General features: G+C 33.3%; 3 protein-coding genes across 3 annotated transcripts; all 3 read left to right on the forward strand.

Annotated features, from left to right (window-relative positions):
* Nucleotides 1-1,670, forward strand: LOC105766909 (uncharacterized). The gene is made up of 3 exons (XM_052630285.1): nucleotides 1-324; nucleotides 376-1,341; nucleotides 1,464-1,670. Exons 1-3 carry the CDS (start codon nucleotides 1-3, stop codon nucleotides 1,668-1,670), a joined length of 1,497 nt encoding a protein of 498 aa, XP_052486245.1.
* A 188-nt stretch (nucleotides 1,671-1,858) lies between these two features.
* Nucleotides 1,859-6,316, forward strand: LOC128041014 (uncharacterized). Its single transcript, XM_052630288.1, has 6 exons — nucleotides 1,859-2,454; nucleotides 2,863-3,289; nucleotides 3,623-4,022; nucleotides 4,137-5,476; nucleotides 5,561-6,059; nucleotides 6,231-6,316. The coding sequence occupies exons 1-6, from the start codon at nucleotides 1,859-1,861 to the stop codon at nucleotides 6,314-6,316; spliced, it is 3,348 nt and encodes a 1,115-aa protein (XP_052486248.1).
* Nucleotides 6,317-15,655: 9,339 nt separating this feature from the next.
* LOC105765923 (annexin D4-like) lies at nucleotides 15,656-18,027 on the forward strand. The gene is made up of 6 exons (XM_052631685.1): nucleotides 15,656-15,743; nucleotides 16,528-16,700; nucleotides 16,800-17,018; nucleotides 17,103-17,336; nucleotides 17,428-17,499; nucleotides 17,667-18,027. Exons 1-6 carry the CDS (start codon nucleotides 15,698-15,700, stop codon nucleotides 17,853-17,855), a joined length of 933 nt encoding a protein of 310 aa, XP_052487645.1. The 5' UTR covers nucleotides 15,656-15,697; the 3' UTR covers nucleotides 17,856-18,027.
* Nucleotides 18,028-25,590: the final 7,563 nt, after the last annotated feature.

Here is a 25,590-nt window from a genome sequence, read left to right on the forward strand (position 1 = left end):
ATGGAAAAGAAAACTAATGAGAACTTTCGCCAGTATGCTCGGAGATGGAGGGAGGTAGCAGCACAAGTTCAACCACCACTTTTAGAGAAGGAGATAACCATGCTTTTTATCAATACCTTGAAAGCTCCATTTCTCAATCACATGTTGGGCAGTGCCACTAAAAGCTTTTCAGACATAGTGATGTCTGGAGAAATGATAGAGAACGCCATAAGATGTGGCAAGATTGAAGCAGGAGAAAGTACTAAAAGGTCGGCTCCAAGGAAAAAGGAACATGAGATAAACAATACAAGCACGTTTAACAGGGACCATTCTAAATCAATCACGGTGGGGCAAGCCAGAGCAGTAACCGCTAATCAGTAAATTTTTTCGACACAGGAATCCAATCCAAGGCCAAAGGTAGAGAAACTTCAATTCACACCCATCCCAGTGACGTATAGGGAATTGTACCAGAACTTATTCGATGCACGTGTGATATCTCCATTTTACCTCAAACCTATGCAACCTCCATACCCTAAGTGGTATGACGCAAGCGTTCAATGCGAGTATCACGCGAGGACCAAGGGGCACTCAATTGAAAACTGCACTGCATTCAAGAAGTTAGTTGAAAGACTTATCAATTTGGGGATCGTAAAGATAGGTGACTCATCAGGACCAAATGTAGCAGAGAATTCGTTGCCCAACCATGATAATAAAGGGGTGAATGCGATAATTGAATATGGAGGAAGGAGAGTCAAAGCCAACATAGCAGAGATAAAGACCCCCCTTGAATGGGTTTGGAAACAAATGATGAAAAGAGGTCTCATCAAGCAAGTTTCAATAGAAAGGCCTGAAGGAACAAAGAAATTTTGCGAGTTTCATGCAGAGGAAAGCCATGACATCCAAGATTGCACCGAGTTCAGAACTATGATGCAAAACTTAATGGATAGCAAAGAGTTGGAGTTTTATAAAGAGATTAAGGGACTAGAAGGAGGAGAGGTTTATGCTGCAGAAGAAGGATCCACGGGGAAAGCCCAAAAGGCTAATTACCCGGTGGTAATTATTGCAAAACCAATGAGCAGAGAATCTGGAATACAAATAGCACCAAAGGTCGTAATCCAAAAACCTGTATCCTTTCCCTACAAGGATAGCAAAAAGGTTCCTTGGAATTACAACTACAATGTAACAATCCCAGGAGAGGAGAGCTTGGTAAATGCTTCAGGAGAGGATGAAGGATTGTATACACGAAGTGGAAAACGCTATGATCCGGCAAACGCAAGAGTGGAGTCTGGAAAAGGAAAAGCCTTAGCGGTTGAATTGGGAAAAGCAAAGACAGACAAAATTGAGCCGCGCATCAATCAGCCGGTAACTGAAAATGAGGCTAATGAATTTCTAAAATTTTTAAAACATAGCGAGTACAGCGTGGTAGAGCAATTACATAAGCAACCGCTCAGATCTCGATGCTTGAATTGCTTCTAAGTTCGTAGATACATCGAATGCTACCGATTAAGGTGCTAAATGAAACTTACGTCGCTGATGATATCTCAGTGAATAAGTTGGACCGTTTGGTTAATAATATCAGTGCCGACAATTTCATCTTCTTTAATGATGATGAAATACCGCCCGGGGGAAGAGGAACCACCAAAGCCTTACATGTTTCTACTTCTGGAAACATATGTTGTCAAGAGTGCTAATTGATAATGGATCAGCCTTGAATGTTTTACCCCTATCCACCTTAAATAGGGTACCGGTGGACAGCTCTCACATGAAATCATGCCAGAACATAGTGAGAGTATTTGATGGTACCGAAAGAAAGGTGATGGGAAGAATAGAAGTACCTCTCTTGATTGGCCCAAATACGTACGAAGTGGATTTCTTAGTGATGGATATCAAGCCTTCGTATAATTACTTACTGGGGAGACCATGGATTCATTCAGCAGGGGCGGTGCCTTCATCATTGCACCAGAAGTTGAAATTAGTGACAGAAGGCCGGTTAATTACGATTGACTCTGAGGAAGACATCATTGCATCGGTAACCAGTGACGCACCATATTTGGGAGTAGATGACGATGCGGTCAAATGTTCTTTTCGATCCTTAGAGTTCGTAAATGCAACTTTTGTCACTGAGGGAAAGAAAATCCCAATGCCCAGCATATCTAGAGCCACAAGGATGGGACTACAAATGACAGTTAGGAAAGGAGCTGTGCCTGGAAGAGGACTGGGAAGATGCCTTCAAGGAAAGATTGAGGCACCAGTGGTGAAAGACAAACAAGACCGTTTTGGTTTAGGATTTAAACCAAATGCCAAGCAGAGAAAGAAAGAGTTAGAGAAAAGACAAGACAGGAGGAAAGCGCGTTTGAACGGAAAAGAAGTTGATTGGGAACCTATGGCTTTCCCCCACATATCCAGGACATTCATATCGGGAGGAACCATGTATTCTGGACTGAGGACTCCAAGAAAGAAGACCGCAGAGGAAATGTTATGAAACTTAAGCATCAATGCCATATTTGAAGAAGAATCTGAAGAGGGAAGTACATCAGGCATCTATCCCGTTGAACCTGGGAGTGTTTTAAACAATTGGACTGCAGAAGAAATGCCTGAAGTTTTTAGAGCTTTTCCAGAGTAATATTCAAAACATATTAATTGTTCTAAGCCCGGAGAAAATAAAACTTTTGTGAACTAAAATAGGCTTATATGTGGACATTGTGATTTCAATGAAATATATCTTCGCATTTTGAGTATATATTCTTTTAAAATTCTTTTCATTCTTTCATACGAATAGTCATCCCGAATGCTTTTATTCAATCATTCTTTTATTCATGGTCATACTAAATAAGAATCCTTAAATTCATACATTCCTCAGACATTCTTTGATACCTATAACAGGTCCCAAGATATCAATGATATGAGTGACTCTACTATGGACTTAGAAAATCCTTTTGAACGAGATATGTGTTTAGAGGAATCTCAAGATTTTGAAGATAACACGGATTACAACCTACCTCCGGACTTGTTGAGGATGGTAGAGCAGGAAGAGAAACAGGTTCTTCCTCACGAGGAGACGATAGAGACAGTGATCCTAGAGGAGGGAAAGATGGTAAAGATTGGCACGTGCATAGCTGATGAAGTGAAACGAGACCTCGTTAAATTGCTTCGAGAGTTCAAAGATGTCTTCGCATGGTCATACCAAGATATGCCGGGGTTAAGTACTGACATCGTAGTTCACCGACTTCCTATAAAGGAAGATTACAGACCAGTTCAGCAAAAGCTCCGAAGGATGAGGCCAGATGTTGTGTTAAAAATAAAAGAGGAGGTGCAAAAATAATTCGACGCTGGATTCCTGCAGGTGGTCAAATACTCCGAGTGGGTAGCCAATATCGTTCCTGTCCCTAAAAAAGATGGAAAGGTACGAATGTGTGTAGATTATAGAGATTTAAATAAGGCCAGCCCCAAAGATAACTTTCCCTTGCCGCACATTGATGCCTTGGTGGACAACACAGCAGGACATTCATTTGTTTTCTTTCATGGATGGTTTCTCCGGATATAACCAAATTAAGATGCATCCCGAGGATATGAAGAAAACTACATTCATAACCCTATGGGAACCTTTTGTTATAAGATGATGCCATTTGGGTTGAAAACGCAGGGCAACGTGTCGGAGGCCATGGTAACATTGTTCCATGATATGATGCATAATGAGTTAGAGGTCTATGTTGATGACATGATTGCAAAATCTAAAACAGAAGAGGAACATGTGCAGGTCCTTAAGAAATTATTTATGAGGTTGAGAAAATTTCAGCTAAAGCTAAATCCAGCAAAATGCACATTTGGGGTCAGATCAGGAAAATTGCTTGGGTTCGTGGTCAGTGAGAGAGGAATTGAGATTGATCCTGACAAAGTAAGAGCAATACAAGAATTACCCCCGCCGCGTACTCAAAAGAAAGTTCGAGGTTTCTTAGGAAGGCTGAACTATATTGCTCGGTTCATCTCACAGCTAACTGAGAAATGCGACCCCATATTTCGCCTCCTCAAGAAACATAATCCTGGTGTATGGGATGAGGAATGTCAAAAAACTTTTGAAAAAGTCAAACATTACTTATCCAACGCCCCAGTGCTGATGCCACCCTGCCCAGACAAACCACTCATACTGTATTTGGCAGTATTTAAAAATTCCATGGGATGCGTGCTTGGTCAACATGATGAATCAGGACGAAAGGAAAGAGCAATCTACTATCTCAGTAAGAAGTTCACTGAATGCGAAACAAGATATTCGCCAATCGAGAAATTATGTTGTGCCCTAATCTGGACCACTCGGAGACTGAGACAGTACATGTTGTACCATACGACCTGGTTAATCTCTAAATTGGACCCTTTGAAATACTTAATGGAGTCAACCGCTCTGAATGGAAGAATGACCCGATGGCAAATTCTTCTATCTGAATTTGACATAGTCTATGTAAACCAGAAGGCGGTCAAAGGGAGTGCAATAGCGGAATTCCTAGCAAGTAGGGCTCTGGATGATTATGAGCCATTGAACTTCGATTTCCCAAATGAAGATTTGATGTATATCGCAACTGTAGAGAAAGATTTCCAAGAAGGTGGTCCTTGGAAGTTGAGTTTTGACGGAGCTTCAAATGCTATACGCAACGGAATTGGGGCAGTACTCGTGTCTCCCAATGGAGACTATTATCCTTTCACTAGCAAATTAGACTTTGACTGCACAAATAATATGGCTGAGTATGAAGCTTGCATTATGGGCATCCGGGCAGCCATAGAGCGGAAAATTAAGGTGCTAGAAGTATACGGGGACTCTGCATTAGTAATTTATCAGCTCAAAGGGGAATGGGAAACAAGAGACCTGAAGTTGGTCCGCTATCGAAAATTGGTTATGGAATTGATTGAGGAATTTGATAGTGTCACCTTTAGTTACCTCCCGCGAGATGAAAACCAGATGGCAGATGCTTTGGCCACTTTAGCCTCCATGTTTAAAGTGAACAAATTAGAAGATATGAAGCCTATCCAGATCAGCATCTACGAGGCTCCAGCTCATTGTTGCAACATTGACAGTGAAGAGGGAAAGGATGATCACCCTTGGTACCATGACATATTGCAATATGTGAAGAGTCGTGAATACCCTGACCATGCGACAGAAAATGATAAGAAGACATTAAAGAGATTAGCCATTGACTATGTTCTAGATGGGGAAATTTTGTATAAAAAGGGAAAAGATCAAGTATTGTTGAGGTGTGTGGATGCTGTCGAGGCAAAAGAAATTTTGGAAGAAGTGCATGAAGGTATCTGTGGAATGCATGCCAACGACTTCACGATGGCCAGACAAATTATGAGATTTGGGTACTATTGGTCCACCATGGAAGGGGATTGCATTAATTATGCCAAAAGGTGCCATAAGTGTCAAATCTACAGTAACAAAATGCACGCACCACCTTCACCCCTTCATGTTATGGTTTCTCCATGGCCTTTCTCCATGTGGGGAATGGACGTTATCGGGCCAATATCTCCAAAAGCTTCTAATGGGCATCGTTTTATCTTTGTGGTTATTGATTACTTCACTAAATGGGTGGAGGCTGCTTCATATGCAAATATCACGAAGTCGGCAGTTAGCAAGTTTCTGAAAAAGGAGATCATATGTCGATACGGGATGCCTGAAAGGATCATATCCGATAATGCGATGAACTTAAACAACAACTTAATAGCGGAAGTTTGTAGTCAGTTCAAGATCAGACACCACAATTTGTCACCGTATCGTCCAAAAATAAATGGTGCCGTGGAAGCAGCTAACAAAAACATCAAGAAAATTGTAGGAAAAATGACTGAAACCTACAAAGACTGGCACGAGAAATTACCTTTTGCTCTCCTGGCATATCGCACTTCTGTTAGAACCTCTACTGGGGCAACACCGTTTTCTTTAGTCTATGGGATGGAAGCAGTTTTACCCATAGAAGTTGAAATTCCTTCCCTCCGAGTATTAGCTGAACTAAAGTTGGATGAGGCTGAATGGATTCAATCTCGATATGACCAGCTAAACTTGGTAGAAGAAAAGAGGTTAAAAGCTATTCGTCATGGTCAGATGTATCAGAAACGAATGACGCGAGCCTATAACAAAAAAGTTCGTCCCAGAGAATTTTATGAGGGGGACTTGGTTTTGAAAAAGATTCTTCCTCTACAAAAGGATTTTAGAGGAAAATGGATGCCAAATTGGGAAGGTCTTTATGTGGTAAAAAATGCCTTTTCAGGAGGAGCTTTGATCTTGAGCGAGATGGATGGTAAAAGCTTGCCAAATCCTGTGAACTCGGATTCAGTCAAGAAATACTTCACCTGAAGGAGGAGGACCAAAGTGAAAACCCGTAAAGGGCATTCAAAAAAAAAAAAGAGGAGAGGCCAAGGTGAAAACCCGTAAAGGGCACCTTGAGACCAAAGGGGATTTGAGTTGAAAACCTGAAAAGGCAGCTCAAATTTTGAGAAGACATGAGGTGATCGAAGCAACCCAAATTTTGATTAAGATCTGGGGCATGTGGTAGTCTCGATATACCTGAATCAACAAGGAAAGGGTAGATGACATCTTGGGGTATCGACAAAACCCTGTTGATTCCCTGAACACATATCAAACTCAGAATGGTTTTCAGAAGGTTTATGCAGGGAAGCTCGTGCTACAATGTCTTGAGCACCTTTTGTCATTTTATTCATTTTGAATCCTGACAAAAGTTGTTGTCTTGATTAATGTATTCATTTCAAACTTTGCTCCCCAATAAAATTTCATTTTGTCTATTGAAATTTGCTATCTTGATTAACCCATTCGTTTCAAGATTTGTTTTCAATAACATTTGTTTGTTCGTTGTGATAATTTTTTTCGAAAAATTTTTTTTGAATAACTATTAATGAACTGAATGTTCAAGCAAATGGAGTTTTGCATATTACTCTAGAAATTTCTAAATAATGAAGGAACCTGAAACGGGACTGGTGTTTAGAGCACACCAAATTCAAAGTGTCTAAAAGGGAAAAGTCCGAGTCAGGACTATCCTTTCAAATTTTGTCGTCCAAACATTGAACAAAGTGACAAGATGTCGTGTTGGTGGCAAAGCTTCAATGAACAAACAAGCGATATTCACCAAGCTAAGAAAAGATCTTCTGGAATAAGAAAACTCTTCATTGGGCATAAACATTTGGTATAACACCTTGGGAACGGAGTAAAGGAGCAGAGAGCTTCACATTCTGTATCATTGAATTGTGATAGCAGATGATCAAGAAAAGGCCAGATCTTTCTACCTTTAGGTTACAGCGGGAGAAAGATGGTTCAAATTTTGCATCCATTGGATTGAACTTGGAGGCTTACAGTGGGGGCAATCTGATTAAATGTTTCTTTGGATATGCCAGTCGAGCAAGAAGGCATTGTAACACGTCAGTGATAAAACAATGAGTAATAACAACTCAAACAAAATGGATCATTCTTATGACATTCTGCATTCATACAAATATCATTCATACATATCTAGTTAGGAAATTTTGATTCATTTTAATCATGACATCCTAAACACTAGGCATAAATAGGTCCATCAAATGGATTATGCAGGTCATGTTCCCCAGAGAACAGGTCAATGAAGATAGTAGATCTTGCCTTCCTGCACTGACAGCGGATCTCACTTCCCCGACACTGCAATTTAAAAGATCGAAGCCACAGCGGCGAATCTCACTACTAGTGATGCAGCGGAGCAGATTGAAGCTACAACAGCGAATCTCACTTTCCCGACATTGCAATTTAAAAGATTGAAGCCACAACGACGAATCTTACTTCTGGCGATGCAGCGGAGCAGATTGAAGCTACAACGGCAAATCTCACTTCCCAGACATTGCAATTTAAAAGATTGAAGCCACAACGGCGAATCTTACTTCTGGCAATGCAGCGAAGAAGATTGAAGCTACAACAGCGAATCTCATTTTCTCGATATTGCAATTTAAAAGATCAAAGCCACAACGGTAGATTTTACTTCCAGACGACGCAGCGAAACAGATTGAAGCCTCAACGGTGAATCTTTTCCTCGACAAGACTCGGCAAAAATTGGTCTTTCTTAGTCTTTGCTCTGTTATCGTTACACGACAACGAGCAAAGAGGGCAAATATAAAGCCTAAATTTGCCCAGCCCTACCAAAAAAATAACACCAACCCGTAAGCCCAATTACAACCCAAACCCGAGGCCCAAATTGAGCCCAATTTCCCAAAAAACCCAACTAGGGTTTCGAAAAATGAAACCCTAGCCAAGCCTAGCACCGCACCCATCCTCTCGCTGCTTGCCTTGTCCCATCGCCACCCACCGTGCCTAGCTTCATCAACACCGCAAAAAAGCAGCGGATACGCAAAAAGCAAACAACAAATAATAGAAATATAGAAATAGATGAGATATAAAAGCAAAAATATGATCTTTGTAACAACAACAACAATCAAATAAAAAACAAAAAGGTTGACTCCATTTTCTTTCTCTGTTCTTGCATTCTTCTTATTTTATTTTATTTTTATTTATTATTTTTACTCATTTGTAACGAAAATAAAAAGGAGACGAGGAGAAGAGGCCTTACTCAAGTCTTGGTTTGGACGGAGAGGAGACGAACGGTCTCCCTTCGTTTTTCTCGGGTACGGTGCTCATCTCATGGGATTCGGCCTCGAATCCATGTCCGAGAGACGACCGGCTCCAAAGGGGACCAAAAATGGCCCATTTTGTGCCTCCAACCACCGTGTGCGGTGGCCGACGGACGTCGGCCCGATGACCGGAGGCGGTCGGATTTGAGGATTTGAGAGAGAGCCCCAAAGCTCTCTGATTTTTTTTATTTTTTTAAAAGAAGGATCTGAATCTGTTTTTTAAGGTTTTTTTGTATTTATACTAAATGCTAAACGGCGCCGTTTTGAAACCCCTGACCCGCGCGGTGACCCGACCCGAGGGGAGGATCCGCGCGTTTTCTAAAAGGGGGATAATTTCGCGTCTAGCCCTCCGACTCTGCAGCGCGCTTCAATTCGGCCCATCTTCACTATCTTCTTTTATTTTTATTTTTAGCCTGTAATTTCATTTTTGTTACAATATGATCCATTTCAACGCTGCGTTTTGGGGCTTTTTGTTTATTTTCGCTTTGGTCCCCTCTTTCATGCGTGTCGCATTTTAGTCCTTTCGTCCTTTTTATTTTATTTCAATTTGCCCAAAGATATTTGTTTTATTTTGATTTAGTCTCAATTTTAGCTATTTTATTACCTTGCTCATTATTTTTATTATTTTTAGCATTATATTCATGCTATTATTATTAGTATTATTACCAATATTATTATTACTATACAATTGCTTACATATATACGTATATATATATATATATATATATATATATATATATTTCAACTTATTTGATATAAATACACAAACACTTTTATATATCCATATATGTATATCTATATACTTTCCATTTTTTCTCACGAATACATGTATACACACACTCTTATATTTTAGACATTCCATTTTTTTATACATACACATATACATATATATACATCATTACACATATTTTATATTTGATAATTTTAAAATATGTATACGTATATATTTTTACATTCTCATAATTTTATGTACACACATATATCATTTTACTTTTTATATTCGTATTCATTTAGTTATTTATTTCATTTCGTTATTGACTTGAATGAATGCTTTAATTTTATTTGCTTGTATACATTGCTATTTCGTGTGTTATTGATTCATACTTTGTATTTATCTTTTCGTTGCAATTGTTCGTATTATTTTGCACTATTGTATTCAATATCATCTTGTTATGAGTATTAACATCGTGTTTTATTATTTCATGTTAGATTAATTTATTTCAATGCATAAATTACAATTTTGAATAAGCAAAATCTCGTGTTTAGATTTGAGAATGTCGTACCCTAACTTACTGGGTTTTGATTTTCACGATAAATCTAAATGCACGAATCTTTTTAAACTCAAATTTTAAATGATCTCGAGATTAAAAGATCGTGTCCTAACTTACTGGTCGCGATCTCTTTTTTAATCCAAGATAGTTAAATATTTTTAAATAAGCATTTTTCATTCAGCGTATCGGAATTCGAGACATTGTGTCCTAACTACTGGATATAATTCTCTTTCTCGAATAACGTGAAATATCCCATTTTTCCTGAAAATTTTCAACGTTTTAATAAAAGGATCGTATTTTTAAAATTCTTCAAGGTTCTCAATTTTCGACATTAAGACATTAAGTAATCAACTAGGTACCAATTTTGGGCGATCGAGGTGCTAATCCTTCCTCGTATGTAACCGACTCGAATCCGTTTTTCTGAATTTCGTAGACCAAAAGCGTTGTTTTAATAAAAATTAAATCGTTTATTAAAAACAACCACTTTTCGAGGTGACCCGATCACACCTCATCAAAAAAGATTGGTGGCGACTCCCATTTTCGTTCCCTTTTTTAAAACCCAAGTCGACCCTGTTTTTCATCAAAAAAATGGTGTCAACAATGGTATTTGTACTTTCCTAAAATGTCTAATGCAGCACTTGTACTTTGAAAATATCCAACGTGGTATCTAATGTTAATACCATTTATAACTTGCTAAATCAACCAATTAAAATTTGACACATAAAGTTTTTCCCAAACTATCAAACTCACATGGATAATATGACATTACGTGAAAATCTAAATTTAAAAAAAAACAAATAACTAAACATATGGTTAATAAAAAAAGAAGTAATGTACTTTCATGGATAAAAAAAGGCTTAATACCTCTTTTTGCCCTTATACTATAGCTAAATTATCATTTTGCTATCTATACTACTTTTTATCAGTTAGATCCATGTACTTTCATTCTATATACCTCGTTGCCCACATATATATTTATATATTTTCCATGAAAAGAAGTTAAATCAACCAATGGTATGCCACCACGTGCCAATTAAAGTAAAAAAATTTAAAATTTTAAAATATCAATTTTTTAAAAATACAGTAAGAATCCAAAAATTAATTAAAAATCTAAAAGCCCCTCCCAAAAATCTTAAAACGTAGAAAGTTATTTAAAATTTAAAAGAAAACATAATATATATTTTGAAAATTATAAAATTAATTTTATAATTATAAGTATGTAAAACTTCAAAATTTTAAAACTTTCATAAATTTTTAAAAAAATCGTTTTTTTTGGAATTTTAGGAGTTCTTTTAGAAAATCTTAAAATTTTATAAAAATTTAAATAATTTAATGATTTTTAAAATTTTAGGTTTTTTTGCATTTTTAAATGATTTTTATTTTGTATTTTTAAGGAATTTTTTTAGTAAAAAAATACCCATAAAATTCTCTAAAAATTAGCTCAATGGGAGGCATGTAGAGTTGCTCATGGGTCGGGCGACCCGGCCTGGCCCGACGGCCCGCCTAAAATATGGTAGGGTTAGGGTAAAAATATAGGCCCGAAATATGAGTTTGGGTAAAAAAATGAGGCCCATTTAGAAAATGGGTCGGGCCTCGGGCACCACTTTTTTGGCCCGGGCCTGGCCCGAACCCAGCCCGGCCCATGAGCACCTCTAGAGGCATGTAGTTAGATGGCACCCCTGAGAAACAATGTATAATAAGTTTGTCTAAAATGCCCAAGAAATTGATACCAAATAATACAGACGAGAGCTGAAGAGGATTGTAAGTTTGTCCAAGGCGTGGATTTGACTTAGGGCTTTAGACGATCGAAATAAACTTGGATTCTAACACAACTTGAAACGCAAACAAATCCAAGCCAGATCTAAGAATTTAAAAATTAAAGAAAGCAATGGAAATAGATAATTAGGACAGAAAAAAGAACAATTAAATAAATCAAAGATTTGAATAATTAAATAGGAGCAACATAGAATAAAAAAGAAAATAAAGCAGATAATAAAAAAGGTAGATGGAAAAGATGGAACGCGGCATGTAAAAGTCCTAAAGAGCCTTGGAAACAAGAAAAATCCACAACCCCTTTCAAACGGCTCTAATTTCCTCTTCAAGAAAGAAAACTTAACAAAAAAATTTGAAAATGGTTCCCACAATCTACAAAGATTGTTTAAATTCTTCTAAAAGAAAACTCAAGAAAAATTCCTAAAAAGAAAAAAAATCAAAGAAAATTTATTAACTCAAAACAGAATTGTTGAATAATAATGAATTGATTTGTATACAATGAAGAGGTCTTTTATGGGCTAGCTAAGTATATCTAAATAAAACTTTTAAATATATTGAAACTCTAATGACCGTAAACAAGAAGTAGTTTTAGATTAAACTTTCATGGTACATAAAATTCCTAAATAACTCAAAATACTTTAAAATTATCCAAAATTTGGAATAAATAAATAATAAAATAATAAAACTTAATAAATAAAATATTGAGCTCGTATATAATAAAAATTAAGCCCGAAACTCATAATTTCTATAATATCCTCGTCCAGAAATTCTACTTATGCAGTCTTCAACAAAAGCCATAACTCGAGCTCCCAAACTCAAAATCGGGTGTTTCAAAGTGCGTTCCGAAATTAAGAGATAGCTCTTCAACCGCTATTCAAACATCTAAGCCCATAAATTATGGATCCCATCCAAAAATTTGTTACAAGTTAACTAATCTTTTCAGCTTGAAAATTGGTAGCTTGGTTGAATTGACTTCAATAAATTTTACCAATTCCGTGCGTGTATCATTTTTCCTTTCCTCAAAAAGATTTATCCTCGCATATTGTCTTTGATCGAATATTAGTTTGATTTCATTGACCTTTAACATTGTTATTAGGCCTTGAGGTAGTTTAAACCCATCACATCCATGGGCCTAAAATTGAGCCTTCAGACTTGCATCGAAATTTTTGTGACTTTTTTTTTATTGTAATAATTTACATATCAATAATATTTATTTTTTGAGAAAAAAAGAAGTAAAGCGATTATCTATAATTAATATGATGAAGTTTATAAAGACACCGAAATTTGCAACAAGTTTAAAGATGCCTATTTCAAGTATTGATTTCCAAAGATCAACATAAGTTTGGGAGAAGTCCGAGGGATTGCATAAGTTTTGAAAGAATCAAATATGAAGTTGAAGGGGGATAATGGTAATAGGCTAAATTAGATTATTTTTTACTCACTACAATTTGAGCTATAGCAACCAATTTTGAAGAGTTTTTAAGTATGGCTCTTGGAAGGTGTAGATGATTATTTGAAGAGCTATAACAACATGTTATCTCACTTTACATTCAGCTTATTTTAAACATAAGGAAGATAGTTTTGCCAAACACTTAGGAACTATTATTAACTGCATCTATAATTCGTCTTTATGTGATAGGAAATTGAATCGGAAATATTTTTGGGGATTTATCTTTTGTAATTATTTTATGAGTTCATATATCCAGCGTATTAACTTTTAACTGTATTATCAATTGAATTTAGGCTATTAATACATTAAAGTATACGAATTATATGCACATAGGCATAGCCCCTCACTTGCTCAGAATTGAGGTAAGGCACACTATGATTAATGTCATTAGTGAATAAATTCATAAATAAATCTAGGATTTATTCTGCTTGGGTCATGTCTGATGTATTGTCAATCCAAACAACCACATCTATGTTTCTATCTTCTGAAAGTCATCCATTCTGATACTCAAGACAAGGTATCTCCTTAATCAGACTTGATATACAACATATTAGTCTTTTAATCGACTTGTTCAATCTCAATTAAATTAACGACTTGTTTAAATTATCTACTAATACAAGTTGTCTTCTCACATTATGATTCAACCACACAATGCAACTTAATATTAATTAAATGTTAGATAATTAATGAGCTAATATATGTTCTCATTTTATTTTGCATGCAAAAATCAAGAAATATAAATTTGAGAAAGAAAAAAAAAAAGCGTTGGAACTTAAGTTGAACAAAAGCCCTACAAGAGGGAGTGATTTGAGGGGTCAAGGATTGATCAGATTCAGCAAAGGGTTAGAGATTGTCAAACCTCTATTCCGAAGAAAGTCCCTTGTAAGGATGATTTGTTGAAGACGTTAAAGTTTAGCTTGGGCAGAATGTTAAGTTTGAAGGCTAAATTTTATATTATTGCTTGTATTAATAATCATTTTTAAAGTTTAAAAATATTAAAATATTGATTTCAATAATATTATACATATTCACATGTAATAATATATAATAAATTAGGCTTAATACCTCTTTTGACTCCTGTATTCTAGTTAAATTATCATTTGGCTTATGTACTTTCATTCTATATACCTTGTTATCCGTTAAAACAAATTAATTTGATCAATAACATGGTACCACGTGTCAATAAAAATAAAAAAAAAATCTTAAATTTTAAAAAACATATCAAAGAGAACATACCCTTTCTTTCATCAAAGAAAATTGCCCAGTGCAGTATCCATGTAGTTATGTTGTGACTATTTTAAACAAAAGAGGCAGACCGTTTTAATTAGGTCTGCTCCAATTTTTTTAAAATTTTTTAAAAAAATTCTCATTAAACTTTTAAATTTTTAAATAATTCTTATTAAAGTCTTAAATTTTTAAAAAAATCTTACTAAGTCCCCAAAATTTACCCAATAAGTCAACACACCCTTGCCGTAGTAATTAAAGACTTAAAAGCTCCTCGTTTTGACACTCAAAAACCAAGATTCAAATGGAAGTGTAATAAAAAATAGTGCTCCAATATGATACATATATAAAACGATAATAAATTAATGCCCTGATATGATACATATATGTTGCTTCACCGCTAAGTTGGTATATACATGAATTATATTTTATTTCTTTAGTAAAAATTTAATTTTATATATTATATCAAAAATAAATTGGTCTTTTGTTTAACATTTATGATGTTAAAATTGATCTCTATAAATCAAAATGAGGTACACATGTGTTACTTTTTATTGTTCTATCAATCACTTCAGTTTTTAACAGTACAAATAGATGAAATTTTTAATGAAACAACTAATTTGCTATTTGATCTAACATATAGAGATTAATTTACTCATTTTATGAGTGAAAAATAAAAATACAATTCAACTTTTAATACAAGAGTCTCTCGATACATAATATATATCAGAAAAGGAAGGAAGATTGAGAGAAGCAAGAAACGTACAACTTAAAAATAAAATGTTTTTTAAAAAATGGCATCTCATTTGCATAATATATAATATATGTGGCATCGCATTTACATAAATCATAAGGAAGTCGAATGTTAAATAATTTTGCATGCTAATTATTAGTATAATATGAAAAGAAAAGGAAACTGGTTATTAAATTAATGACAAAAAGAAGTGTAAAGGCATGCACATGCAACTGCTTTTTCTTTTATTATTCAACATGCATGCTTTTCAAAACCTATTTATTATAAGTATTAAAGGTATTATGAGATGCATGAATTTCAGATTTGATAATAAACTACAATTGCTTATGTATGTATTATAAGTTTATTACCGACATTATTATTATTATTGCTTCTTTATTCTCTCTTTATATCTATATATATATATATATATATAGATATATATCTTTTACTTTTCCTTTAATTCCCATATGCAATCTTCCAAAAATATCCTAAATTTGAGGGAATTTTTTGACAAAAATAACCTCATAGGTTGATATAAATGAAAGGCATTTGAACCTTGGAGTGTCAAGTCTTTGTCTTTCATACTCCAAAACTCTATTTTAGATTAAGGAAAATTAAATGGCTAATCCTTGTGAAGTGGAAGTTCTCAACAATGCCTTGTCAGGTTCTTCATATCTTCTTTCCCTATAACCTTTTTTTATAGACATTTTGAATTAATCCGAAATTATAAATTATGAAATAAAGAATATATAATTATAAATATAGTAAATGTAGGTCAAATATATATATATCCATAAAATATGATAATAATTTTTTATTCATAAATTTTAATTCCATATTAGGAGTAAATGATAGGTGATATAAATTGAATTCAGTATTAAAAGAATATTTGATAAAAACTTTAACGGTGCTTTATATAAGTTCTAATTAAGTTGGTATTACTTAACTCATAAGTTAACTAGATACTATAATGTTCGGACAAAGACTCAATCTGCTGGAGTTAATTAATTTTTGCATTGTTCCAATGGGGGAAATGAAACATTTTCTTTTCTAAACATGTGTTGAGCTATTTTTTTTTTTTTTAGTATTTAACATTGTAGTCCACAATGGCTGTTCATCATATTCAAATTAAACTTGTTTACAGCATGAATTTAATTATAAACTCAACTAGTAAAGCAAGGTTTTAGCCTAATATCAGTAGCTTGAATCGAACTCATACTAGTATTAGAAAATAACAAAATATTGTGTCAGAATATGAGGCGACCCAAATTCATATCACCCCTATGCAAGGCCCTGGATTAGACGGATAGCCAAGTCCTTAAAGGTTAAAGCCTACTAAATTTGGAATTACAAGAATTATATGTCATCCTTTGTGACAAATTATTGCTAATTAACCTTTAGTATCGAAGGTTATAGATTAGTTAATTTTGTTTTTTTAATTAATTTAGGGATTGGAGTTGATGAAAAATCACTAGTTTCAATACTGACAAAATCACAAAATGAGCACAAGAAATCCATGAGGAAAGGATGTTCCAAATTCTTCCTTGAGGATGAACGTCAATTTGAGCGATGGAACGACAGTGCCATCAAGAGCCTTAAAGCTGAATTCAAGCTATTTAAGGTATATATTCTTATCTAGTTCATTGGCTGTATAATCTGACTTTGTGATCGTAAAGCTTAAATAAAATAATTTGTAGTAATTTATGAATATAAACATCAGGATGTTGTGGTGCTTTCGCTGATGCATCCATGGGAGAGAGATGCTCGATTGTTGAAAAAGGCGTTGAAGAAGGGACCTCCACACTATAACGTGATTGTTGAAATAGCATGCACCCGATCATCCGATCAGCTTTTGGGTGCCCGAAAAGCCTACCATTCCCTCTTCGACCGTTCCATCGAGGAAGATCTTGCTTCCCACGTTAAGGGCTCCGAGCGCAAGGTCCATCCATCATTTTTTACACATTTGTATATTTTAAACTTGTTATGTTGCGGAATAATTAGATTTATGTGTTGTTTTGAGCAGTTGTTGGTGGCACTGGTGAGTGCTTACAGATATGAAGGACCAAAGGTGAAGGAAGACGCTGCAAAATCGGAGGCCAAAGCACTTTTAAATGCAATCAAGAATAATAATGGTGATCATAAGAAGAAGGCTATGGAGGAGGATGAAGTTATCTGGATTCTAACTACAAGGAGTAAGCCTCATCTTAAAGTAGTCTATGAACAATACAAGAAAATTTCTGCCAAAACCATCACTGAGGTAATCAAAAACAAACCCAAAAAATACAAGATAATTCATCCATCAATGGAGTTTCTAATTTCTATTTGTATTGCTTTTGGTTTTGGTTTAGGACCTTGAAGTTGAGTTGCTCTTGAAAGAGACAGTGGAATGCCTCTGCACCCCTCAAACATATTTCACCAGGGTAACATAATTAACGTCTAAACCTTAAGCTATGGGTCTTTTGCTCTTTTAGTGATTCAAGTTGGCTCAAATTACATTTTAATATGTTTTACTTCGAGTTGGATGCAAGAGCAAATCTAATCTTATTCATAAGCATATTTGATCTTGATAAATTCTCTTTATCTCTAGGTTTTCGATACAGCTTTAAGAGAGGATGCGAAGGAAGATGCAAAAAAAGCACTGACTCGCTTGGTTGCAACACAAGAAGACGTAGATTTGAAGGGAATCGCTGCTAAGTTTGAGGACAAAATAAAAGAGAGAGTTAAAGGAGCCTATAAGGATGTGTTGCTTGGTGTGTTAGCAGATGATAGGAAATGAATGGTCAACTAAATGCCTTCAATTTCTATTTTAATTTGGTGGTTGTCTTTTTAAATGGTTGTTGTTTCTCCGTTGCCTACATCAAATATTGTTCTGCCCATCTTTGGCCTTACAAGGCTATTCTATTGCTGTTGCTTTAATCTGTACTCCTTAATAAAATCATCTTTCATTCCTTTTGCCCTTTTCCCTCTAAAAAAAATCAGAGCAATTTAATCCATGTTAATTTCGAAAGTGAGCAATTAAGGGCAATTAGTCTCAACGTTAATATTTTCTGTCAGTTATACGCAATTTTTATTGATATGATAACAAATTTAGCTCTCAAAGTTTAGACATTCTGTCAATGTTGTCCCAATTTAACAAATTTAGCCTGTAACATTTGTGTAAATATTGATGTTAAATTTGTTGAATTTTTTAGAATTAAGACCAAATTGACAAAACATATAAATACTAAGGGCTAAATGTGTTGTTATACCAATCAAAATTATGTACAATTGACAAAATATATTAACACCGTGATTAATTGTCTTTAGTTGCTCACGTTCGAAATGGTTTGAAATTAAATTGCTTTGATTTTTTTTCGAGAGACGCCAATTTACTCAATTTCAAAATTAAGATGGACTAAAAAGAACTTTTTACCAATAATTAACCATATATTAAAAATAAATCAAATTACATATTTATACCTCTATATAAAAACATGTTATAAGTTTGGATTAATCGAGTATTTGTTTTCCAAGGCCAACATGAAAAATCTATTATACTATTTTAAAATAATAAAATATTAAAAATACTTTTATATTATTTATATATTTTGATAATTATTTTTGAAAGGATTTTGATAATTAAATTTAAATTTAACTTTTCATTATAAACTATGTAATATTTATCTATGATATTGTAATGCTCATTATTGGATTGTTGTCATGAGTTGATTGGTACTAAGTACTAACTCAAATATAAAAAAATTAAAAATTATTTAAATAATAATAATATTTTATTATTAAGTGGACGCCCATCAAAATCAAGATAAGTTTAATACATTTTAGGGTTCTAACAATCATTAGAAGTATAATTTTATATCATGTATACTTTTTATGGCAATAATTATAGACTTCGAAAAATATTGTAAATCATTCCTATTAGTAAAATTATCGTTTAAACTTTATAAAATTAAAATTAACATAATAAAAAGTTTTATTTTAATCCTTTCAAAATTTTATAATTTCATTTTTACCTTACCTAAAACAATTACCTTGCATTGTCGCTAAACTTAAAGATGAAACCCAAAATTGATAATAAAAAAATTATACAAAAGTCGTTAGTCGTTAACACTTCAATTTTTTTATTTAATAAACAACTTTTCAAAATATATTTTTGACATAAAATTTTATAATATAAAAATAAATTATAAATGGAAAGTTGGCTCTGTAATAAAATTATCACGAGAAATTTACGTGTACAACTTTATTTGAGAATCGTAATACGTTGTTATATCTTCATCTATATTTAGAAAGTGATCAATGAAGTCATCGTTTTTTTGTATTTTTTCAATGTTACATGTCTCTAGCTTTTGATATCTTGGAATTTTACAAAAGCTTTTAGATGATTTGATTATATAAAGTCTAGGATAAATTCTAAAATTGGTTACTTATATTTACATAAATTTATGGTTAGGTCATTAAATTTTTTTTAAAAAATTATTTTATAATCACTAACATATCAACTTATCTTGCATCTATAGCCATCCCACTCACCTCCACTTCTCGACACGATCCATAAATCTAAGCCTCCATTTAACACCAACCTACTAAATCACGCCATAGCTCCCTCACCAACTAATTTGCTTCTCATCACCTCCACCTTTCCTCTCTACGACCAACCTCATCATTGCCACACTAACCACAAACTATCTATTGGTAGATTGCAATGTCTAGTAATTTCACATTGCTAATAAATGAATAAATTATAGGTCAATTGAATCTCTATGACTAGCTCATATAGAGCTAGCTACTTATTTGGCTCATATATATATATATATATATATATATATATATATATATTATAACAGCCCGATTTTGGGGCTAGATGGAACAGTGGTTTCGGGACCACAAATCCGACAAGGAAAAATTTATTTTAAAATTATGACATGGGTTGCATTATGATAGGAAGGTTGCATGAAAATACTGATATGGTAAAATAAGGAAATAAAGTGATAAAAAGGGTAATTGAGTTATGTCAACATTGGAAAGTATATTATGACATATTAATCCAAGAAAGGATTAAATTGCAAAAGTGAGAAAAGTTTTGTTACCCAAGAGTAAATACTCAAAAATTGAGGGGTTAAAGTGTAAATATGAAAAAGTTGAAGGACCAATAGTGTAAATATCTTAAGGGTGGAATAATCTAGAAACTAAGAAAAATGGATGGATTAGGACCAAATTGAAAAAGGTGAAGAAGTTTGAGGGACTAAATCACAATTTTACCAAATTAAGTGATGAATCAAGGATGAAATTTTAAAAGATAATAAAGGGCAAAATGGTCAATTAGAATAGAGAGAAATCTAGAAGATAATGATGATGTTGGAGATATTTTAGATTAATAAATAAATAAATATTAGTTTATTAATATTTTAATTTGATTTTTTTATGATATTATTTTATTATTATTAATTTATTTAGTATATATATATGTGGAAAGAAGGATGAAAAGCATCCATCCCCACCATTTTTGCATGCATTAACGTGAGAAGAAGAGGGGAAGAAAGAAAGCTTTGCTTTCTTTACAATTTGGTCCTTTCACCAAAAATTCACCATTTTCACTTAGAAATCAAAAGAATTTCCATATCCATCAAGAGATAAAGATAACAAGGAGACTATGGGGAGCTAGAATATCAAGTTAGATTCAAGAAATAGAAGATGGAGGAGGGAGAAAATCAAGTTAAAGATTGAAATCAATGGCATAAGGTAAGAACATCAAGATTTTTATATACTTTTGAGTTTGATATTATTGAAAAAGTTGGAAATTAATGTTAAGGTAAAGTTTCATTATATAAGGTTCTATATTCTTGTTATGTTAGTAAAGGAAATAAGAGAAAGTGATGGAAAATATTGAAGAGAAAGGAAAGGAAAGTGTTATAAATTTAGTTATCAACATTTTACACTAAAATAGTTTTGAAACAGCAGCAGTAGTCTGATTTTGAAAATCTACCAAAAATCGTATAAATTGAATTAGAGGATGAAAAAATATGAAATTAAATATTATTGAGTCTAGTTTCTCATAGAAGAAACGGTGTAAGCAATGGAATTGTAAGTTATGAGATATAATAGGTTTTGTGAGATAATGTCAGAATGATTTCGGGTTCCCTGTTCTGACTTTGAAAAATCATCAAAATTGAAGAAAATAATTATGAGTTATAATTTATATGATTATAATCCTTAATGAATCTATTTTCAAATTAAATAAACAGAAACGTCATCTGAAATCTGTACAATTATGTAATTCATTTTTAGTGAAGAAGGGTCGGAACTGTCAGACAGCAGAATAGAGATGACTTTAAAGAATAAACTGTACTTATTGGATAAATCAAAAATTCTGAAAATTTTATGGTAAGAAGATATGTGAGTCTAGTTTCAGAGAAAATTAACATATTCTAATTTCAAGTTCTGTAGCTCAAGATATAAATAATTTAGTGACTACGACTCAAGTGGACAGCTTTGAATGAATATTTAAGTAAATGGTGAAATTATAGATAATGTTACCTATAAGCATGCTATATACATTAAGGATGTGGAATGGAGAGGAGGAGGAGGAAAATATATGATTATTCAACTAGCATGAGTTTTCATTAAGAATGACCAATTTACATGTTTTAGGTTCAGGGACAAAATTGAACAAATGTGAAACTTTAAGGGTAAATTTGTAAAAATATCAAAAAGTGACCAAATTGCATTAAATGAATTGTTTTATTATTTAAATTACTAAATTGAATGAAATATTAATTTAGATCAAGTTTGGGTGGAAATTCGAGAAAAATAGAATATTTTCAAAATGTCCCTGAATTTTGGTATTTCTGCAATTTAGCCTAGTAAGTTCGTATGAACTATATTTTGTATAATTTTAATTGAATTGAATGCTATTTGGTAATGAATATTATATATATGTTTGTTTGGAATTGAATTATTATTGGTAATATGTATAATTATTAGATGTTTTGAAATGATTATCAGAAGCTCGATTGGGTTGGAAGCTTGTTGGAGATATATCACATTATTCATTGATTCTATCGGTAATTTTGGATGATTGGATTCTGGTTATAATGACTTGTATAAGTTAAGTTGGTTAATGTTAGCTCATAAATGTTTTGATTTTGATTGGTTATAAATATGAATGCTTGATGAAATGAAATGTCTGAAAATTCATTTGTAAACTTCGGTAATGCTCTATAACCCTATTCTGGGGAAGGATACGGGTTAGGGGTGTTACATATATATATTCAAAGATATCACTTTCATGTAAAGTAAATGTTGGTCTGAAACAGTTACTATGTAAGAAATAAAGTATGAGAAAAAGTGACAGCGAAAGTAGGTACTTCAACAAGCGTCTTGACAAGCACAAACAAAATAGGGAACAACAAAGTTTGTTTATGCAGTTTAGTTTCTCTACGTTTACGGAGTCTAGCTGAGTGAGAAGAATCTACTATCTCCAATCAAATACAACAAAGTGAATATAATTCTAATGCACTCCAGTGAAGAATCCTCACTCTTGCTCCTCAAAGGCTAGATCTCTCATCACAAATTCTCTCCCTAAGAACTTAGTCTGTAAAACCATAGCTTTAAGGTTTTACAATCTCAAATGCACTCGAACAAATAAGTGTTTTCAATAATCAATGCACCTATACAAGTCTCATAAGTATATAAAGTTTTTGAGACTAACATAATAAAGATTCATCACAATCCCTACTAAGCAAAAGCTAAAATAGCTAAATACAATATATATTAATAACCAAGGTAAACATGGACTGTTGATAGCTAAGTCATTAACGTTTTGGTCCGATCCAACTTCCTCTATCCAAGGGATTTGATATACTCAATTTGATCCTTTTCGACCTTCTAAATAAGTTTCTCCAAGTGAATTGATCTTCATTGATGGGTTTGATTTGTTCCATAACATTAACAAAACCCAAAGATATAGTTCAATAAATTGCTAGTTTTCCAAAGTGGCAGAGGAAATGGACACTTCTCTTAGCACATTGCAGCAACTTCAAATATCTCAATAATCCCCCATTTGGCAATTTGTTGAACAAAACACATACAAGACAAGATGTTTATTCAACAATCAATCAACAACTCCCACTTAGCATACTCCCTTTAATCCAATCAACTTAACTTAGAAAAAAATTTAAATAATTTAACCATCAATGCTTAGTTTGAAATTGGAATCAATAATCAAACAACTATAATTGTAAATAAGTAAGCTAATGAATTAGGAAATTATAAACAATCAATGTAAACAAAAATATTCATCCACCACAAGCATTAAGTTCAAATTACAATCCTAAAAAATCCCAAAATCAAATAAAAGTTCTTTAAACAAAAAACAACATTTGCATAAATAGTAGCACGATATCAACCCTTTCACCAGCATATCCCGTTGACTTTCATCTCCCCTTTTTTGATCAACAAGACTGCCAACTTAATCTTCATCAGGAAGAGAGTGAAGTTCAGCTCAAAGGTTCTTTTGCTTGTCTTTGATCTTCTTTACAAATCTTGGCTTCAGCTCGAAGTCTGGCAATGCGTCAATCATCAATGCCAACTGGTTCCTCCTTTGGTTCATTGGTTGTGTGCTTGCCTTCTAGGCACTTATGGGAGAATTTGAGCTCTGGGACAGGCTTTTCATATTGCTTAGTGGCACGGACAACTCACGGGTTTTGCTTGTGCAAGATTTGAAAAATCAGGGATAGGAATGGTAGGAAGGATCTACCATGTACCTTTTCAGCGTGCTTTACTATCTCTTTAAAGATTGTTTGGTCCAAATCAAATTCAACCATCTTGACAACTTTTCTTAGAAGGATTGCAGTCTTCCTGCTTACTGAATGAATCACACTGGCTATTAGGAAGCCAGTTCCAAGTTGCTATAGCATATAAGGCAACATAAATTGTAAAGAGAGAGGAAGCATGGATATCACCTTTCTTTGGTTATGTTAAGTAACTTTTCAACCTACACCAGAAAGTAATTTTCCCATATTTTATTATAGGAGGAAATTCCTAAGGTAAAGTTAGATTCTAAAGAAAATAAATTTTTTTGACATACCAAATGTTGGAATCACTTTCCAATGGATTAAATTCCCAAAAAAGTTATCACTTTCCACCATACCAAACGCTACCTTAGATTAGATTAAAGGGGAAAGACCCACTTACAACGGTGTAAATCTACTTTAGTTTTATACCCTTTTGTATATTTTTGTATGATTAATATTTTAATCATCCACTGTCATATTTCTTATTCCATTCATATATATTATGCATGTCAAATTTGACGTACATGAGAAATTGCTAACTATTTGTTTTATACAAAAAAATTCAACCATTCAATAAATATTAATATATACAGATCAATACGATGAAGATATCGGATTGGTTCGAGAATTTACATGCATAACAAGTACAATTATATCTATAAATTTAACGAATAGATCTTTAAAATATTAAATGTAAAAATATATAAAATTAAATTTACACCTATGTAAGTGAATCTCTATCTAAATTAAATATTAGATATATTATAATTTTAAAGAATAAAAATAAATAAGGACTCATATCTTTATTTATAAGTTAGAAAAACGCTAAAAAAATTAATAATCCTTTATATGATACTAATTAAGTACAGCACGGATATAATATTAAAATAATATATTTTACCAAATTAAAATAATATTTAAAATATAATAAAATACAATACAATATAAAATATATATATAAACACAATACAAGTTTATACATATACGAATAAACCAAAAGTTATATAAACAGGTAGTTTGCAGGAATGGATCGTCTTAAACCTGCAGAACAAACATGAATTGGGATTTGGAGAAGTCGATTGGAAATGCTTTTTTGAGATCTTAATACGGCGCATATGAAAAAATTGCAATCTCTTTATTTTTCAAGGGATGTCTTGGAATAGTATCGACACTATTAAGGTCTCCTATAGCTGGGTCAAATAGTTCATGATGGCAGCTAGGGCCCAACGATATTACTTCAGGCTTCAACTTCGTGTTCCAATCTACATAGAAACTGTGTCTACTTGAATATTGATGATTTCGTAAGGTCTGTGGATGACTCTGCTTCAACAAGAGGAATTGTGCGAGACGAAGTTGGGAATTGGATCTTGAGTTTTAACAAATTTTTAGGGAGTTGCTTAGTATTCGAGGCTGAATTGTAAGGCATCTTAGATGGCTTAGACATCTTGATTGATTGAGGCTACGATAATGTGTTAGTTCAGACGAATAATCTTGAAGTGGCTACTGTCGTGCAGGAGGAACTCACAAGATGATCAAATTCTGCTTTGATTAGGAGAATTCTTCAGCGGGTTCCTCGGTTTCAACATTAGAGCATCTGTCATATTCCTAGAGAAGCGAACCAAGAAGCTGATAGACTAGTCAAATTGGCTCATTTGGATAGTCAATGATTACTAGTTTTATAAATATACCCATTTGGGGAAATGAGTTATGTGATGTAAT

This window comes from Gossypium raimondii, chromosome 5 (genome assembly GCF_025698545.1).
Source record: "Gossypium raimondii isolate GPD5lz chromosome 5, ASM2569854v1, whole genome shotgun sequence".
Taxonomy (NCBI): domain Eukaryota; kingdom Viridiplantae; phylum Streptophyta; class Magnoliopsida; order Malvales; family Malvaceae; genus Gossypium; species Gossypium raimondii.